The sequence below is a fragment of the Vombatus ursinus genome, unplaced genomic scaffold, assembly GCF_900497805.2.
Source record: "Vombatus ursinus unplaced genomic scaffold, bare-nosed wombat genome assembly UNPS02014782.1, whole genome shotgun sequence".
In the NCBI taxonomy this organism is placed as follows: Eukaryota; Metazoa; Chordata; class Mammalia; order Diprotodontia; family Vombatidae; genus Vombatus; species Vombatus ursinus.
This window is the reverse complement of record NW_020954560.1, coordinates 5,550,816-5,567,411: the sequence shown is the minus strand read 5'-3', so window position 1 is coordinate 5,567,411 and position 16,596 is coordinate 5,550,816. Positions and strand designations below refer to the sequence as shown.

Genomic DNA, 16,596 nt, shown 5'->3' with positions numbered 1-16,596 from the left:
GAGTCAGGAAGACTCATCTTCCTGAGTTCAGATCTGACTTCAGACACTTACTAGCTGTGTGACCCTGGGCAATTCTCTTAATCTTGTTTGCCTCAGTTTCCTCAACTGTAAAATAAGCTGGAGAAGGAAATGGCAAAGCACTTCAGCATCTTTGCCAAGAAAACCTCAAATAAGGTCACAAAGAGTTGGACAAGACTCAAACAACTGAACACAACCAAATTAGCTGGATTGGATGAGCTCTGAGATCTCATCACAGAACTGGGCACTGGGAAAGTATTCATAGTCAAGTCCCTTATCTTCTGTGTGAGCATAGACCCCTCAAAGGAAGGAACTATCTTACCCATATTTGTATCCATGGCACATCACGAACATTAAATAAATGTTGATGAAATTAAATTGAATGAAAGTGGAAGAGGGCACTGTTGTCTATGTTCCCCTGGGTGGCAGGAGATGATGGTGGTCATCAGTTTTGAGATCTACTAGTAGATGGGGATCTTCTGGTTGAGTACTCTTGATTATGACCATTTAATGACACTTTCAAATTGTAAATTCCATGCTGTCAATCAGACCTTTCCATAACAATAACAACAATAGTATTTATAGAACACTTTAAGATTTGCAAAGTGCTTTACAATGTTATCTTCACAATGTCCCTGAGAGGTAGGTATTATTATTTTCCCAATTTTGCAGATGAGGAAACTAAGACAGACAGGGGTTAAATGACTTGCCCAAGGCCACACAGCTAGAAAGGCTCTGAGGCCGGATTTAAACTCAGGTTGGTCTGACTCTAGATCAGCAGTCTACCCAATGAACCACCAGTGAACCCTGGCTACTCTTACTTAAGTTCCATCTTCTGAATATTTATTGAGAACCCTGCATGTTCAGATTACTAAAAAGTACTCATCTGTGCCTACAAAAAGATTATCTTATTTCAGGTATAGAGATTAGGAAAATCAGCGTGGCATATTACTAAGCTCAGGCTCTGTCCTATTCCCAATGACTTATGGATCCTACTTTGTCCCGCCCACCCCTATCCCCAGCCATTGTTGGGGAGATGGGACCAAAATCAGGAAGAAGAGAGAGTTGGTCAGTTGGGAGATACTGGTTGACCCTGTTTCGGCGCAGAATCAAGGTGGTGACAAGGAGTAATGAACCTTGGGGTGTAGTGATGGCATATTAGCTGAGCTCCCTTGCATTTTATCACTGAAAACAACTTAGAAAGCAGGAGATTTTTTTTTTTCCTTATGGCCAGTTTGTCTTCAAAGTAAACCTCAAAATTTCTGGTCATTTGCCAAAGATTTGAATTAACTTTATTCTCTCTTCCCAGCATACAGCGAGCAGCATTGGTAGTTCTGGAAAATTACTACAAAGATTTCACCATCTATAACCCAACCCTCTTAACAGCCTCCAAATCCCGAGCAGCTAAGCACATGGCTGGCCTAAAAGTCTACAATGTAGATGGTATGTTTTTGGAAGTGGTTTCTGAGGTTGGATTGGAGGGTTGGGGAGTGGAGGGAATGGGGGGGAAGAAACTGTTGAGCTTAAAATTTAGAGTCAATTTGGTTCCACCATCCCTTGGTGTCTGTCTTCTATGGCATTCTTATTTCAGATGAGTTTAAATGTAGGCAAACATTTTTTTTGAAAAAGTGTCGGTTAACATTTTACATGTATTGCACAAAGAATCTCTCTGAGAGTTTAACACATTTTAAAAATTAAAATTTAACTTATTTTAAAAATTAAAAAAAGGATGACAGTGTTTTATGTTTCCTACCTTCTTCTGGGAATATCTTATAATGAAAGCCTTTCTTAGGAAGGGCACACTTTAGAAAGTTTGGAGAAATACTTAGATTCAAATAGCCATCCAAGTCAGTGAATACAACTGATCTCACTAGTTCATGCTTTTTTTCCTCATCATATTTGGGGCAGTCCTGGCCTTTGTCAGTTCTTTCTGGGAGATGAAGTTGTAGGAGTTGCTGGAAGGCTAGAAGATAGACTTTGGATAGAGCCTCCCTGTCTGCATGCTGTCAACAAGATAAAGGATATATGGACAGTGTTAGATTCAAGTGCATTCTTTGTTTTTAAAAAATGCTCATTTGATTTCTTAGCCTGCTGATAAGTTAAGCTAGAGGGTGAATTTTGAAAGCGTGCCTTTTAGAGTCTAAAGATGAAATAAACTTATATTATAAAAACGGGCTTGTCTCCTATTAGGTGATATATAAGAAGAGTTAGATACGTTTTGGTACAGAGATAAGGAGGGTGTCAAATGTTTAACTCGTACATGGGCTCCATATCTCTTGGCTTAATAGGTGTCATTTTTGCATGTCTTTGAGGTGTTGGTATATTTCCTAAAAGTTGTGGCTGCCATGACACATTCCAGCATAACTTTTATTTTCCTGTGTGTGGTTGGTGTCTCCATGTCTCTTGACATTCTTTTTTCTCTGTCTGTCCTTGTTCTCCCCCTCCCTCTCATGCTCTCTCATTGTTTTGTTGCTGAAATGTGATGTTCCAGCTGCCCTTATGGCCAAACTGAAACTTTATATAACGGATGGTAAGTAACATCCTTAGCACACTCTTTTTTTTTTTTTTGCGAACATTTTAATTGTCTAGGATTCTTCATCCCATTCTTTTTCGCTTTTCACTGATCCAGTTGGGGTTTTATTAAGAATTTCTTTCCTGTCCTAAACTGGGCATATTAGATAAAGATTTAGGGGATGCTCCACTCCGTGGGGTATTAAGTTGGGATTATTTCCTTGGGATTTATGTAGAACTGTACCAGTAAGTTTCTTATAGGGTGGAGGGTATTGACAGAATTTGAAGCTTCTCTTCTTCCCTGTGTTTAGGAGATCTATGATATTAAAGCTGTTGCTTTTCTACCACTTTTTTCTTGAAGGCCCAGGGAACAATGCTGCAGGCCAGTCTCGGGCTATGATAGCAGCTGCTGCTCGACGCAGAGATTCTAGCCACAATGAATTGTATTATGAAGAAGCAGAACATGAACGTCGAGTAAAGAAACGAAGAGCCAGGTATGCGACTCTCCCCCACCTTCCTCTTCTTCAATGAAATAATTCAATTCCATTTAATAAACGTTTACTAAGTGATGATATATGTCAAGGGCTTTGAAAACCTTAAGGTACCTATGCAGGTGACACTTGTTACTGTTATTATTATCATCAATTCTTATCCCTGCTTACACTATCCTTTTGTTTCCTGAAATAAACTGGTTCCCAAGGCTGAATGAAATGATATTTTATGAGTATGGTGTCTTCTGGGTTTTGAAGAATCTGGTCATAGGATCATAGATTTGGAGCTAGAAGAGACCACAGAAATTGTCTTGGCCAATCTCCCCATTTTAAAGATATGTAACTGAGGTTTAGTGAGATGATGTGGCTTCCCTAAGGTCACACAAGTAGTAAACATCACAGCCTAGATTTGAATCCAGGTCCGCTGTCTCATTCTAGATGTATCAAGTCTTTCCACTGGAGTCCTTCATCATGAGTTTTTCAAGGACCTTATGACATCACACTTATTGTAATGGCTTATACCTCACATGCTAGGCACCGTGGAAAGACATTGATAAATTGCAGAGAATTCAAAGGGGGGTGATTAGCATGATGAAGATGCCTCCAGTTCATGCCAAATGTGGATTGGTTGATGGGAACTGGGGAGATTTAGCTTGGAAAAGCAAAGACTTGGGGAAGAGGGTATAGAACAATAGCTTTTTTTTTCAAGCTTTTGAAGAGTTGTGTGAAAAGGGGGATTAGATTTGTTCTGCTTAGCCCTATTGGAAAGAATTAGAAGTAGTAGGAGGAAGTTCCAAAGCAGAAGATTGAAGTTTGGTGTAGGTGTTACAAAGGAAATGCTTCCTAACAATTAGCTATACAGGATTGGAATGGGCTTCTTGGAAGATATGGATGATCATTCATAGGATATGTTGGTAGAAGGAATTCTCATCCAGGGAGGGATTGGACTAGATGGCTTTTGAGGTCCCTTCCATCTCTGAGATTCTAGCATCTTATGTTTGACCTCTGCCATTCATTAGGTGGATTAGAACAAGGGAGGACACAGCTCTGAATCTCTTCTTTTGATGCCTCTACTTCCGTCGTTCTACCATTTCTGAGTGGTGTTATATGGCCTCCCTTCCAGGACACGTCACATTTCAGGAGTCTTATGAGCTCATGGGCTTTTGATGTTGGCAGTAACACAACTTAGAGCATTGTATCCTGTAACTTGCACACAGAGACTCTTTCTTGAAAGAGGCTGTGTATTTATCGAGTAAATATGATTTACAGTAAATTTGTTTATCAAGTAAACAAAATGTAAACAGATGATTTTGGGGAAATTTCAGCCCGTGGACAAATATACAGTAAATTGGTAAACAAAATAAATCTTACATAAAATTTACAATAAATTTATTTAACCGATGACTTTGGGGAAATTTCAGCCTGTGGACAAATATACAGTAAATTGGTAAACAAAATAAATCTTGAACAAAATTTACAATACATTTATTTATCAAGTAAATAAACTATACACTGAAGACTTTGAGAAATTTTTAGCCCAGGGATAAATAGACAGTAAATTTGTAGTCAAAATAAAAATGAATTTAAAATAAAATTTATGGTAAATTTGTTTATCAAGAAAATAAATTCTACACTGATGAATTTGGGAAATTTTTAGCCCAGGGACAAATACACAGTAAATTTGTAGTCAAAATAAATTTTAAACAAAATTTACAGTAGATTTGTTTATCAAGTAAATAAACTATGCATTGATGACTAGGAAAATTTTAGCTCATGGACAAATCTACAGTATGTTTGTCATCAAAACAAATTTGAAACCAAATTTATAGTAAGTTTGTTTATCAAGTATAAAAATGTATCCTGATGACTTTAGGAAAATTTTAGCCTGTGGACAAATATGCAAAACTATTAGATAACTATCATAAGTGGGGGGTGGAGAAGAATTAACTCTAGTGAATTTTAAATACTCACCCAATGCAAGCACATGTCAAAAGTGACATATATACCTAAATACATATACACATACATATGGAAGAAAGTGGAGGAAATGATCAGATTGGAATGGAGCTAATGGAGGCTGTAACTTTTAGGAAAAGTACCTTGGAGAAGATAGGATAGAGTAAAAATATCTTTCAGGTTTTTAATGGGTAGTTCTTGGAGGAAAATGTTGATATTTTTGGTACTTCTGGAAAAGAAAAGTAAAAGGGAACATATAGTAGCCTGAGGGGTGGGGTAAGGGGTGTCAGGGAGAATACTCAGACACCTAAAATGAACAGGAAGAGGAAGGAAGACAAAAGAGCAAAAAGAAAAGGGGGGAAAAAGAGGCATGAGGGACCAACCCCTGCTTTCCCTCCCGCTTTTGTAGCTTCCCTGTAGGACTCCAGTTCAATTTCAGCTTGCATGTCCTGTCTGAGGGTCCTCACCTTCACTCTCAGACCATTCACAGCATTCACAGCCAGCATGACACACAAGCCCTTGGCTGGTGGTGATACCTCCAGGGAGTGGGAACCTCCAATCTCTCAGTCACCTCATCTCGGGAGTGGACGGGTCTCTACTTCCTCTGGCCCACTTTGATTGCATTTCTGAAGTGGCTCATTACTTCTACGGATTCCTGTTATTTGATGTGACAACTTTTCCCTGAGGGGGTTGGGAGGGTGAAAGTAAGAAGAGAAGGGACGTTGTCTCCTCTGCCTCGTTTCTTCCCTTAACTCTATTGTGCAGCCTGAAAAGCACCGGGATTCGAGTCACACCTTTGGACTTTTACTACCTGTGGATCCTTGGCTAAGTAACTTCACTCCCTGGGCATCTGTTTCCTCATCTGTAAAATGAAGTGGCTTTACTGGCTGACCTGTGAGGTCCCCTCTCTGTAGGAACTGAGGACTTTTTTTTTTCCTCGTGTGTGTGTGTGTGTGTGTGTGTGTGTGTGTGTTTTAACATCATCTATGTTTTATTGTATTTTTTATTTATTTTGTTTGTTAAATATTTCCCAATTACATTTTAATATTGTTGGGGTGCACTGTCATCTCTGGTTTAGAAGATCCTGTTAAACACAATCATCTCTAATCTTGTGGCTCAGATTCATTTCTGACAAATCATTGTTGTTCTCTGTTCCCTAGACCCTGGGAAACTGGCCAGCACAGCCTTAAATGCAAGGTTTAAGGAATTTGTGTGTGTGGTTTTTTTTAATGTTTCCCAGCCCTTCATTGGCAAGGTATCTACCATTCCGTCTCCCACCTGGAATAATTTCCCTCCTCACCTGTGCCTCATTTTCCCAGACAAAGGGTCTGCCTCCCTCCCTCAGGGGGCCTTTCCTGATGCTGTTAGTATTCCCTCTTGCTCACATTACCCCCCCCCCCCAGATTTTGTATTGAAATCAAACTGTATTTATATTTTGTATTATTACCTGTGTTTATGTTCCCTTGCCCCCCCCCCAAGTAGAATGCAGCCTCCCTGAGGTCATCCTTTGTACCTGGCTCAGTCCTTGGCACAAAATAGGTGCTTAATATATGCTGATTGAACTGAGTTGAACTAAGTCACAAATGTGTGGAAGTATCTCAAAGGGAGAGTATGTCTGCAGGGTGGTTATTAAAAACTCATTCATGACTGAGAGGGTCAGAGGGCATCCTGGGAGGAGGGGGTCATTGGACTTTCTGTTCGTTTGTTTTGTTTTTTGTTTTTGGTAAGGCAATCAGGGTTAAATGACTTACCTGGGGTCACACAGCTAGTAGTGTCAGGTGTCTGAGGCCAGATTTGAACTCAGGTCCTCCTGACTCCAGGGCCAGTCCTCTATCCACTGCACCACCTAGCTGCCCTGGGTCATGGGCCTTTAACAGCTAGGTGGCTTGTCCAAGAGGTTGAGGTAAGAGAAGGGCAGTCCAGGCATAGAAAGTAGTGTGTGCAAAGACACCCTGAGTTGGGAAGCCTTACACGTGTTCTGGGGGCTATCAAGTAGTTGATTTGGCCTGGAGCGTAGAGGAGATAATAATAGTAAATAAAGCTAAAAAGGGGCTTGTGCCTGCTTGGGGAGAGCTTCAACTCTCAAGTTGATTCATTGGAATTGGCTCCACGGTCCCTTCTTCAGCCCCTCACCTTTCTCCTGAGTATTTTTCTGAGGCCAGTTAATGATGGCTCATTCTCATGCTAAGTCATGCAATTTAGTAGCCAGCATTCAGTGTCTCAGTTTTCTTATCTGATAGCTGACGGAGCTGAACTAGATGACCCAGAAGGTCCCTTTCCACTCTGAATCCTAAGCCATGCCCCTATTATAGCAACCATCTCAACAGTCTTTTTCTTAACGATTTCTTAGACTCTTTTCTCTAAGTAATTAATAATGATAACAGTGAATAATAATAGCTAGCATTTATATAGTGCTTTAAGATTTTGTTTTTGTTTTAGCTTTTTGGTGAGTCACTTAACAGTGACTTGCCCAGGGTCACACAGCTAGTAAGTGTCAAGTGTCTGAGGCCAGATTTGAACTCAGGTCCTCCCGACTCCAAGGTCAGAGCTCTATCCACTGTGCCATCTAGCTGCCCCTGCTTTAAGGTTTGTAAAGCGCTTTACAGATATTATCTCATTTGATCCTCATGACAACCCTGCCAGGTGGAAGTTACAATTATCTGCATTTTACAGATGAGGAAACCAAGGCAGGCAGATGTTAAGTGATTTACTCGAGGCTACACAGCTAGTAAGCATTGAAGGCAGGATTTGAACTCAAGTCTTCCTAACTCCAGATCCACTGCTTTATTCACTATGCCACTTAGCTGTTTGCCAAAGAGACTGCCAGTAATAATAATAGCTAACATCTACATAGAACTTACCATGTTTTAGACCCTGTGCTAAGTGTTTTACAATACCCTGGGAAGTAGGTGCTATTATTATCCCCATTTCACAGATGAGGAAACTGAGGCAGACAGAGTGACTTGCCCAAGGTCACACAGCTAGTGTCTTGAGACCAGATTTGTTCCTGATTCCAGACTCAGTAGTTTATTCACTGTCTTCTTGCTATTTGCCAAAGAGACCACCAGGTGATAAAGATGATAAATCACAGAAGCTAACACTTGTGTCTGTTGGGGGAGGTGGAGATAAGGAATGAGGGAGGGAGGAGTGGGGACTGAAAATAGCCTCAGTTCTCCTGCAAGATTAGAGATGGCCTTGTTTAAGTTATGCATTGACTCCTGTGCTCCTGCAGGCTGGTGGTCGCGGTGGAGGAGGCCTTCGTTCATATCCGCCGTCTCCAGGCGGAAGAGCAGCAGAAGATCCCCGGAGAAGTGATGGACCCCAGAGAGGCAGCCCAAGCCATCTTCCCGTCCATGGCCCGGGCCCTGCAGAAGTACCTGCGAACCACCCGGCAGCAGCACTATCACAGCATGGAGAGCATCCTGCAGCACCTGGCCTTCTGCATTACCAACAACATGACCCCCAAGGTACGGAGTCGTCCTGCCCCTTGGCTGCTTACCCAGCTGGGATGGCTTCCTTTTTGTTTCTAACCTTCGGTTTTCCCCATCAGTAAAATTTGATCCCCTTTAGCCAGTATTTATTAAGTGCCTGCTTTGGTGCTGGGCACCATGCTTGGTGAAAAGACCAAAAAGGAAGAGTCAGTCCTTGCCCTCAGAGAGCTTACACTCTACTCAGAAGAGAATATAGATAATAATGATACAGCACATTGCTGTCACGTTTCTGAGGTAGGGATCATTAAAGCATCAAGCAAAGCTCTAAAACAACCAAGTCAGTCAAAAACAAAAGTTGTTGCTGGGTGTGATCATATGCACACTTGTGAACTCTGTCACTGAGGCATGCTGAGGCTGGGCTCCCTTGAGCTTGGGAGTGCTGAGATGTAGTAAAGCTAAAACTGACTGAGTGTCTGTAATAAGTCTGGCACTAATATGGTGAGCAGGGCAGCTAGTTGGCACAGTAGAAAGAGTGCTAGGTGTAGAGCCAGGGAGATTCATCTTCCTGAGTTCAGCTCTAGCTAGCTTTGTGGGCAAGTCACTTAACCGTGTTTGCCTCAGTTTCCTCATTTGTAAAATGAGCTGGAGAAGGAAATGGCAAACTTGTCCGGTATCTTTGCCAAGAAAATCCCAAATGGGGTCACTAAGAGACACAATTGAAAAACAACTGAACAACAAAAATATGCCAAAGCCGCTAGGGGAGGGAAGTTGTGTACCAGGCTGCTTAAGGAGGAACGGACCAACACAGCCAGTTAGCAGAGGGATTAGTCTGTGAGTGGTTGCTGTGCTTTCAGTCTCGGCAAAAAAAAAAAAGAAAGGAAGGAGAGAGGGAAGAAAGAAGGGAAAGGAAAAGAGAAATACCACTTACTAAAGCAACAACAAATAGACCTTTTAAGTCTGGTTTCAAGTGTGCTAAGATATTGCAGCCTATAGTCACTTTGGTGTCCATCTACCCATCCATCCTCTATACTGCAACTTTTGTTACCTTGGTGTGGCTATGCAGCCCTGTGATGTTGGTGAGGAGGGCATGCTGGGTAAGAGTGTATCTCAGTATGGACATGTTTTTGTCAGTGGGGATCATGGGATCTCAAAATCAGACATCTGGAACTATAAAGGATCTCAGAGGCCATCTAGTTGACCCCTTAATTTTATAAGCAAGGAAAGTGAGGTCCTTGGAGGGTGTGACTTTTTTTTTGGTGAGGCAATCTGGGTTAAATGACTTGCCCAGGGTCACACAACTAGTAAGTGTCAAATGTCTGAGGCCAGATTTGAACTCAGGTCCTCCTGACTCCAGGGCTGGTGCTCTGTGCTACCTACCTGCCCCCTGCCATTCCTTTTCAATCCTTTCCTACCCTCTCCCCACCCCTACCAACTGTCCTCTGCATTGGTGAATCTCCCCAACCCTCCACTGGGTCCCCCAAAATGACATAGAAAAACAGACAGCCCAAACACTGTTTTTGCTAGCTGTTTTTGTTATTGTTCAGTTGTTTCTGACTCTTCATGACCCCATTTGGGGTCTTCTTGGCAAACATACCAGCATGATCGGGTTTGCTAGTTCTTTCTTCAGCTCATGCTGTGCCATGGTGTCATGGCATTCGTGGTCATCCACCTCTCTACAGAGGTGGTTTAAAATGATTCCACCCTCCCCCCTTAACTCCTCCCTACCTCCATCCCCCAATGATCTCAGCAGTTGCATAAATACATCATCTCTCAGAGCCTCTTCTCCTTGACTTTGAACTGTCCTAGGGCATCTTTTTAGTTCAGAAATGTCATGTCATCAGGATAAAGAGCTAGTGAAGAAGCCCCCTCTTCTGAGAGAGATCTGGAACCTTTCTGTAGCTTACAGTTTGACCTGTACCACTGAGGAATTAATTAACTTGCCCAGGGTCATTCGTCTGTTACATGGTGTAGTTTGGACTTGAACCCAGGTCTCCTTGACTTTGAAGATGGCCCCTCTATTCACTACACTACAATGTGTTGAGGATACAAAGATGGAATGACCTGTGCACAAGCTGTAGGACTAGTGATTTGAATACAACTGTGGATAATCCGAGAGTCCTACCAAGAGATCTGGGGACAAAGAAAACAAAAATAAGCCCAAAGAAAATGACACAAAATGTTTTGGTGGCCCTGATGTACTTTAGTTCTGCTTTCTAGTGTCCCATCTCAGTCAGAAATAGAGTGAGATGACAATACAGCAGGAAGGAGGATAATGATAACCCTTTAGGAGCACACCTAACTAGAGACAGATCAGCGAACGTGAGACTCTTTCATTTCTAATTAATCCTAAAATCATTTGTGTTATGGCGTTAATAGGAAGTGCTAGGTTAGAGCCTTTTTTTGTGTGCAAATATTGTCTGTTTTTATGAGAAAAGAGGTATCCACATATCTATGGGGTAAGACAGTGATTTCCAACCTTGCTTAGCTAGTATTTATACCCTGTCATTTCTATAGTGCTTTAAGGCTTAAAAAGTGTTTTATATATATTAACTCATTTAATCCTCACAACTCTGTGAGGTATGTAGTGTTATTATCCTCATTTTCCAGATGAGGAAACTGAGGCAGAGAGAGGTTAAGTGACTTGCCTAGGATCACACATCCAGCAGGAGTCAAACTCAGATTTTCCTGACTCCAGACCCATTGTTCTATCTACTATGCCACCTTGCTGCTATCTTAGTATGTGTTGCTTCGGTGAGCTTAGTGGGTCAATCAATCAATCACTCAGTAAACCTTTATTAAACACGTGTTATGTACCAGGCGCTGTGCACTGTGCATTCTGGGGATACAAAAAGACTCAAAAGATAGTCCCTGCCCTCAAGGGGCTTACAATCTAAAGGGGGAAGCAATTGTTCCATAAGAAATGATGAGCAGGTGGATTTCAGAAAAAACCTGGAAAGATTTGCATAAACTGATGCTGAGTGAAGTGAGCAGAACCAGGAGAACATTGTACCCAGTAACAGCAACGTTGTGTGATGACCAGCTTTGATAGACTTAGCTCTTCTGAGCAATACAAGAATCTAAGACAATTCCAAAAGACTCATGGTAGAAAATGCTATCTGCATCTAGAGAAAGAACCATGGAGTCTGAATGCAGATCAAAACATACTATTTTCTCTTTTTCTTTCTCATGGTTTTTCCTTTTTGTTGTGATTCTTCTTTTACAACATAACTAATGTAGAAAAATGATTTGTATATAATGTAGAAATTTGATACGATTGTATATGTAGAGCCTATATCAGATTGCATGCTGTCTTGGGGAGGGGAGGAAGGGGGAAGGAATTTGGAATTCAAAATCTTATAGAAGTGAATGTTGAAAACTAAAAATAAATAAATTTGCAAAATAAAGGGGGAAACAATATGCAAACAAATACACATGTATGTGTGTGTGTGTGTGTGTGTGTGTGTGTGTGTGTGTATGAAAGAACGTATATGCAGGATAAGTATTTATACAGATTCATGATTTCCTTGGTATGGGCACACTTTTCATTGGTATAAATTCCAAGCCTTCTGTGATAGTTTGTCCTATGTGATGTCTCCTTTGCTATTACAGGTTTTCTTTTTCTCCGGCATCTCTCTATCCATCAAACCAGCCACCCACAGTACCATCTTCTATCACATAAACCTAAATATGTATTTGCCCAAACATGTAAACATGTACTCACATACCACCTATCATTCTCTTTCCACCATGGTATTTCATCACCTAAGCCCTACTTAAAAAAAAAAAAATTAAAGAGTGGGGTGAGGAAATTTGCAGTTGTTGGCTCTGGGGCAGCCCCTCCCCCTCCCAGTATGTTCCAGTGAACTGGTAGGGAAACAACTAGATAAGAATGTGTTCTAATTGAAATGTTTTATTTGATTGGGGGAAAAAAACGATGTCTCCGGGTATAAAAATTGCAGCTGAACTAAAAAAGACAAAACCAGACAACAGTGTGAAGATGAGATTTTCTCTTTTCCTGATGGGCATTTTCCTCTGTTTTCTTCAGGCATTCCTAGAACGTTACCTCAATGCTGGCCCAACCCTGCAGTATGACAAGGATCGATGGTTCTCTAAGCAGTGGACACTCGTTAGTGAAGAAGCTGTCACAAATGGACTGAGGGATGGAGTTGTTTTTGTACTTAAGTGCTTGGACTTCAGCCTTGTAATTAATGTGAAGAAAATCCCTTTCATCCTGCTTTCGGAAGAGTTCATAGACCCCAAATCGCACAAATTTGTCCTTCGCTTACAATCTGAGACATCAGTTTAAAGGTTTTATATTTGTTGCTTTTAAATATATATATATATCTATATATATTATATTGTGGGATTTTTCTCTGGTTTTGGTTTCTCTGATGCTGACTGAAACTGGCAAGTGACAGACCAGTATTTTTTGACCATCTGCACTTTATTTGGAAGAAAGTAGGGGACACCTGTCCTGAAGAGAGACAACAGGAGGCATGGCTCCAGTAGTTGACCCTCCTACAGAAGCCTTCTCACTTTTTTGCCAGAGTCTTATAGATAGCTGTAAACCAAATTGGAGTTGGCGTGTTCATGGGAACCTTGCCTTATAGCAGCTGGTCCTCTGTCTCAGTGTCATTCAATCCCACCTCCCCCTGTCCTCCGCCATGTCCTTCCCACACTCTGTCCCACTGGGTCCACTTCGTGTGCCCACAGGTTCCTAGAGAAGCGCCTCTCTTCGCAGTAACGCTCCTGGTGTATACCCAACAGTGCAGGGCCTAGAGCTCACACTTGGAACAAGGTGACCCTGACTGGCCCAGGAAAGACGAGAAGTTGGTCTGCCCAATCTGTATTGTATGTAAAGGTCCAATACTGCTTCAGCATTGTGGGCCACAGGCCATTACAGAAAATGCCTTTCTTTTTTCATCTTCGCTGCCTTCAGATCCTTCAAAGAAATCACAGTGAATAAGTGCACTATCAGTTTGTGGTTCTTGCATTGTGTGAAACCCCCTCCCTGCCTTCCCTTACCCCTACTCCTCACTCCCCAAAGGTAACTATTTTGCTCTGTTTGTCTTACTCAACCCTGCTTCCATCTGGCTTGGGAGCCCCCCTTGGTCTATAGCTGTTGTTGCTGGTTCTTCTCCTTAGAGCTGGGAGGACTAAGTAGGGTGAAGCCCTGGCCTGTGAGTATGGGCCTCCATGACCCCTCTTCACCTGCCCTCATTGTAGATTTGCTTACACTCCTAATAGCTATTTAGAAGATGCTCGCATAAATCTCTCTACCATTAGTCCTGCATCCCTACTTCGTCTAAGAAAGGCCACCAATGGGAGAATTCCATTCAAATTCAACAAGCACCTACTGTGTGCCACAGACATAGACTGTGGTTTTGATATGGACAGGTATGGCTGGGAGTCATCTAGCTTTGGGGTGGAGGAGGAAGGAGATGGAGAGAGAGAGAGAGAGAGAGAGAGAGAGAGATTGAGAGATTGAGAAAGCAAAGAGAGCCTTCCTTCAAGGCTGCCCTGCTAAGAAAGATCAAACCATATCCACTGTAATGGCAACTAACTACATCAATTCCTGTTTATTTTCTGACCATCTTCACTGTGTGGCTTTTTGCCTCCTAATTACTACAAGGGAGAAGGGGAGCTATTTTGGCACCTCTTATGGTCTTTAAACTATTCCTGTGGTAGGATGGGGTGGGAGCTGACTATCACAGAAGGGTCAGGTGAATCAGAATTAGTTGCTTATATGTAATTTATTGTCAAGGGACTCCTTTCCCAGCTGTGTGTCTGAAGGAGCTGTCTTTAGCTGATCACCAGCCATGGTGCTGAAAGAAGCGAGACCTTGTCAAGACATTCCTGGCGACGCAAAGCTGTTCAACACTGTGTCTCTCAGGCGGGGCCATCTTGGAGCAGAAGCAACTTTTGCCTCCAGCTCCTGTGTTTCCGTCACAGATTTTTACAATTTTAAAGCATTCAGTATTGCTTTGCAGCCAGGTTTTCCAGGTCCTCTGTTACATTACGTTGTGTGAGATAGTTTCAGTGTCCGGTGTGCATTGATTTTAAGAACACTGTTTTGTATGTTTTTTATGATTGTTCAGTACCTTATGTATACTTAAAAAAAATGTCTTTGGAGGTTTACGTGACACCAGTTGCCGAAAATTGGACTATGTTCTTGAGTCGCCAGTATTGTTCTAATTCTGCAGTGAAATGGGTAAGAGGAAAGGGACTGTCCTTGAGGCTTGGCTCGGTGTCAGAATCCACTATTCAACTCCTAGGACCCCCCTGCTTATAGGAAATACATATCACTCAAAGGGAGTACTGCTCTCCTTTGGGATTTTGCCCTCAAGGTTCCCTCAAAACTGGAAATTGCTTAAAATACTCAGTCACCTTCTCAGGAAATATATTTTGTGGTATGGGAATGGAATCTTGGTATATAAAGGTGTGTTCTAGTATCAAGTGCAAAATAGATGGGCAGCTGTGGGATAGTAAACACATTTCCTTTTAAAGGGTCATAGAATCCTATGCCCTTCAAGGAGATGCTGGCAAGACAAAGACCCTGATCTTTAAAATGAATTCCTTTGTGTTATTAATCAGCCCTTTCATAGCTAACCTGGAAGGAGTTAAATTGGGCTTTCTTTCTGCCCACTCTTAGTGCAGTTTCTCCTTTGAATTTCTCCACCTTTAGGGTAGTGACAGGTGAGTTCATTTTCACTCTCCACAGAAGCCCTATCATTTGTGCATTTCCAGCACTATTGGGAAAGACTGAAACTGAGAAATTTGTTTTCCTCTTGAACCCAGACCATATATAGGACATCTTGGTTTTCTAAAGAATCACTTTTAAAAAATGGAACCTGGAGTTTTAGGACTAACTTGGGTTGAGTTTCTCATGGATATGATAAAGTGAAGTCCTTTTGCACTGTATTTGATACCAAATTTATATCTTTTAGGATTTAGGGAATAGATACAATTAAAACAGTTAGCATATGGTACTCCAAAGCAGACTTGCTGAAACAGTACAGCTGTTAGAGTTTTCTCATTGTGTCCTCCTGTCAGGTCCTGTGACAAATTAAAAAAAAAAAGGCTACTGGGAATATATGTGTGTGTGTGTATACACACACACACACACTATATATATATACATGCATATTATATATACATACATGTGCATATATATACACCCATATATATTAGAAGGGTAAAGGATCTGTAGTTCAGCTAAAAGAGTCTTCAGATTGCCTTTAGATGCCATTTTTAGTTTCTGCTATACCCACTAACTGTAGCATTCAAGTTTACAAAGTAGAGATGTACAGACAGCTCACAGATTTTATAAAGACTCTGTACATCTAGTTTACCCCCCCCACCCCAGTGATTTATTAAGGGATAACTCAAAATCAAATGTGTCTTTAGTATACAAGTCACAATATGGCATACTTCTTAAGCACCAGCCCATCTTTTGAGTGCTCCCAGCCCTACTGTATTTTTAAAGCTCCTTAATATTGCTCTGAGCACCCAAGACCTTTTTTGACTTTTAGAAAGTTGAAGGACTGAGCTCAAGAGAAATGGAATCCTTCACTTTTAGAGCTGGAAGGAGCTGTAAAGATCATTTAGTCCATTTTCTTCATTCTATAAAGAAAGAAACCCAGAGCAGTGAAGGAACTTACCTAAGGTAATATCTCGTAGCCAGAGGGAGAGCTGAGATTAGATCCCAAGGCTTCTTAAAGTAAAGAGTTCTTTCCACTATCTCTGTTAGCTCAAATTGAAAACCAGCATTCTGTCATAGTTTTTTTTATTTAAAATCCCTTTTATTTTTTAATATATAGTATCTTATTTTTCTCCAATTACATGTTAAAACAACTTTTTTTCAACATTTGGGTTTTTTTTTTTTAAGTTTTGAGTTCTAAATTCTATTCTGCCATGGGTTTGCTGATCACTCAGGTGGTCTCTCAACTCCTGTTACTGACCTAATAATCTATTCTCTCTCATTTTATCCAATCTGTATATAAACCAAATCCATTGATAGTATATGGCAAGGGAATGTCTCATATTCTTTGGTATGACTAGAATTTTGTGGTATCAAGTATTGCTGACTGTTGGGTTGTGTTTGAGAATCCTTTTTGTTGTAACAGAGATTTGGGCTGTAATGGTATTTATTATTACACGAATGGGCCTTTATCCATCCATGTGTTCTT

At 41.2% G+C, this 16,596-nt stretch overlaps 1 protein-coding gene across 2 annotated transcripts in view; it reads left to right on the top strand.

The window, feature by feature from the left end:
• VANGL1 (VANGL planar cell polarity protein 1) overlaps positions 1 to 16,236 on the top strand; it is a 69,143-nt gene extending 52,907 nt beyond the window's left edge. Inside the window, exons 5-9 of one of the 2 annotated variants that reach the window (XM_027866788.1) lie at positions 1,328 to 1,461; positions 2,510 to 2,548; positions 2,891 to 3,023; positions 8,209 to 8,443; positions 12,453 to 16,236. In XM_027866788.1, coding sequence (XP_027722589.1) covers positions 1,328 to 1,461; positions 2,510 to 2,548; positions 2,891 to 3,023; positions 8,209 to 8,443; positions 12,453 to 12,713 — 802 coding nt within the window. In that variant the 3' untranslated portion in view covers positions 12,714 to 16,236. The remainder of the gene's footprint in view (positions 1 to 1,327; positions 1,462 to 2,509; positions 2,549 to 2,890; positions 3,024 to 8,208; positions 8,444 to 12,452) is intronic. The other variant, XM_027866787.1, reaches the window with a different exon arrangement.
• The last annotated feature ends 360 nt before the right edge of the window (positions 16,237 to 16,596 follow it).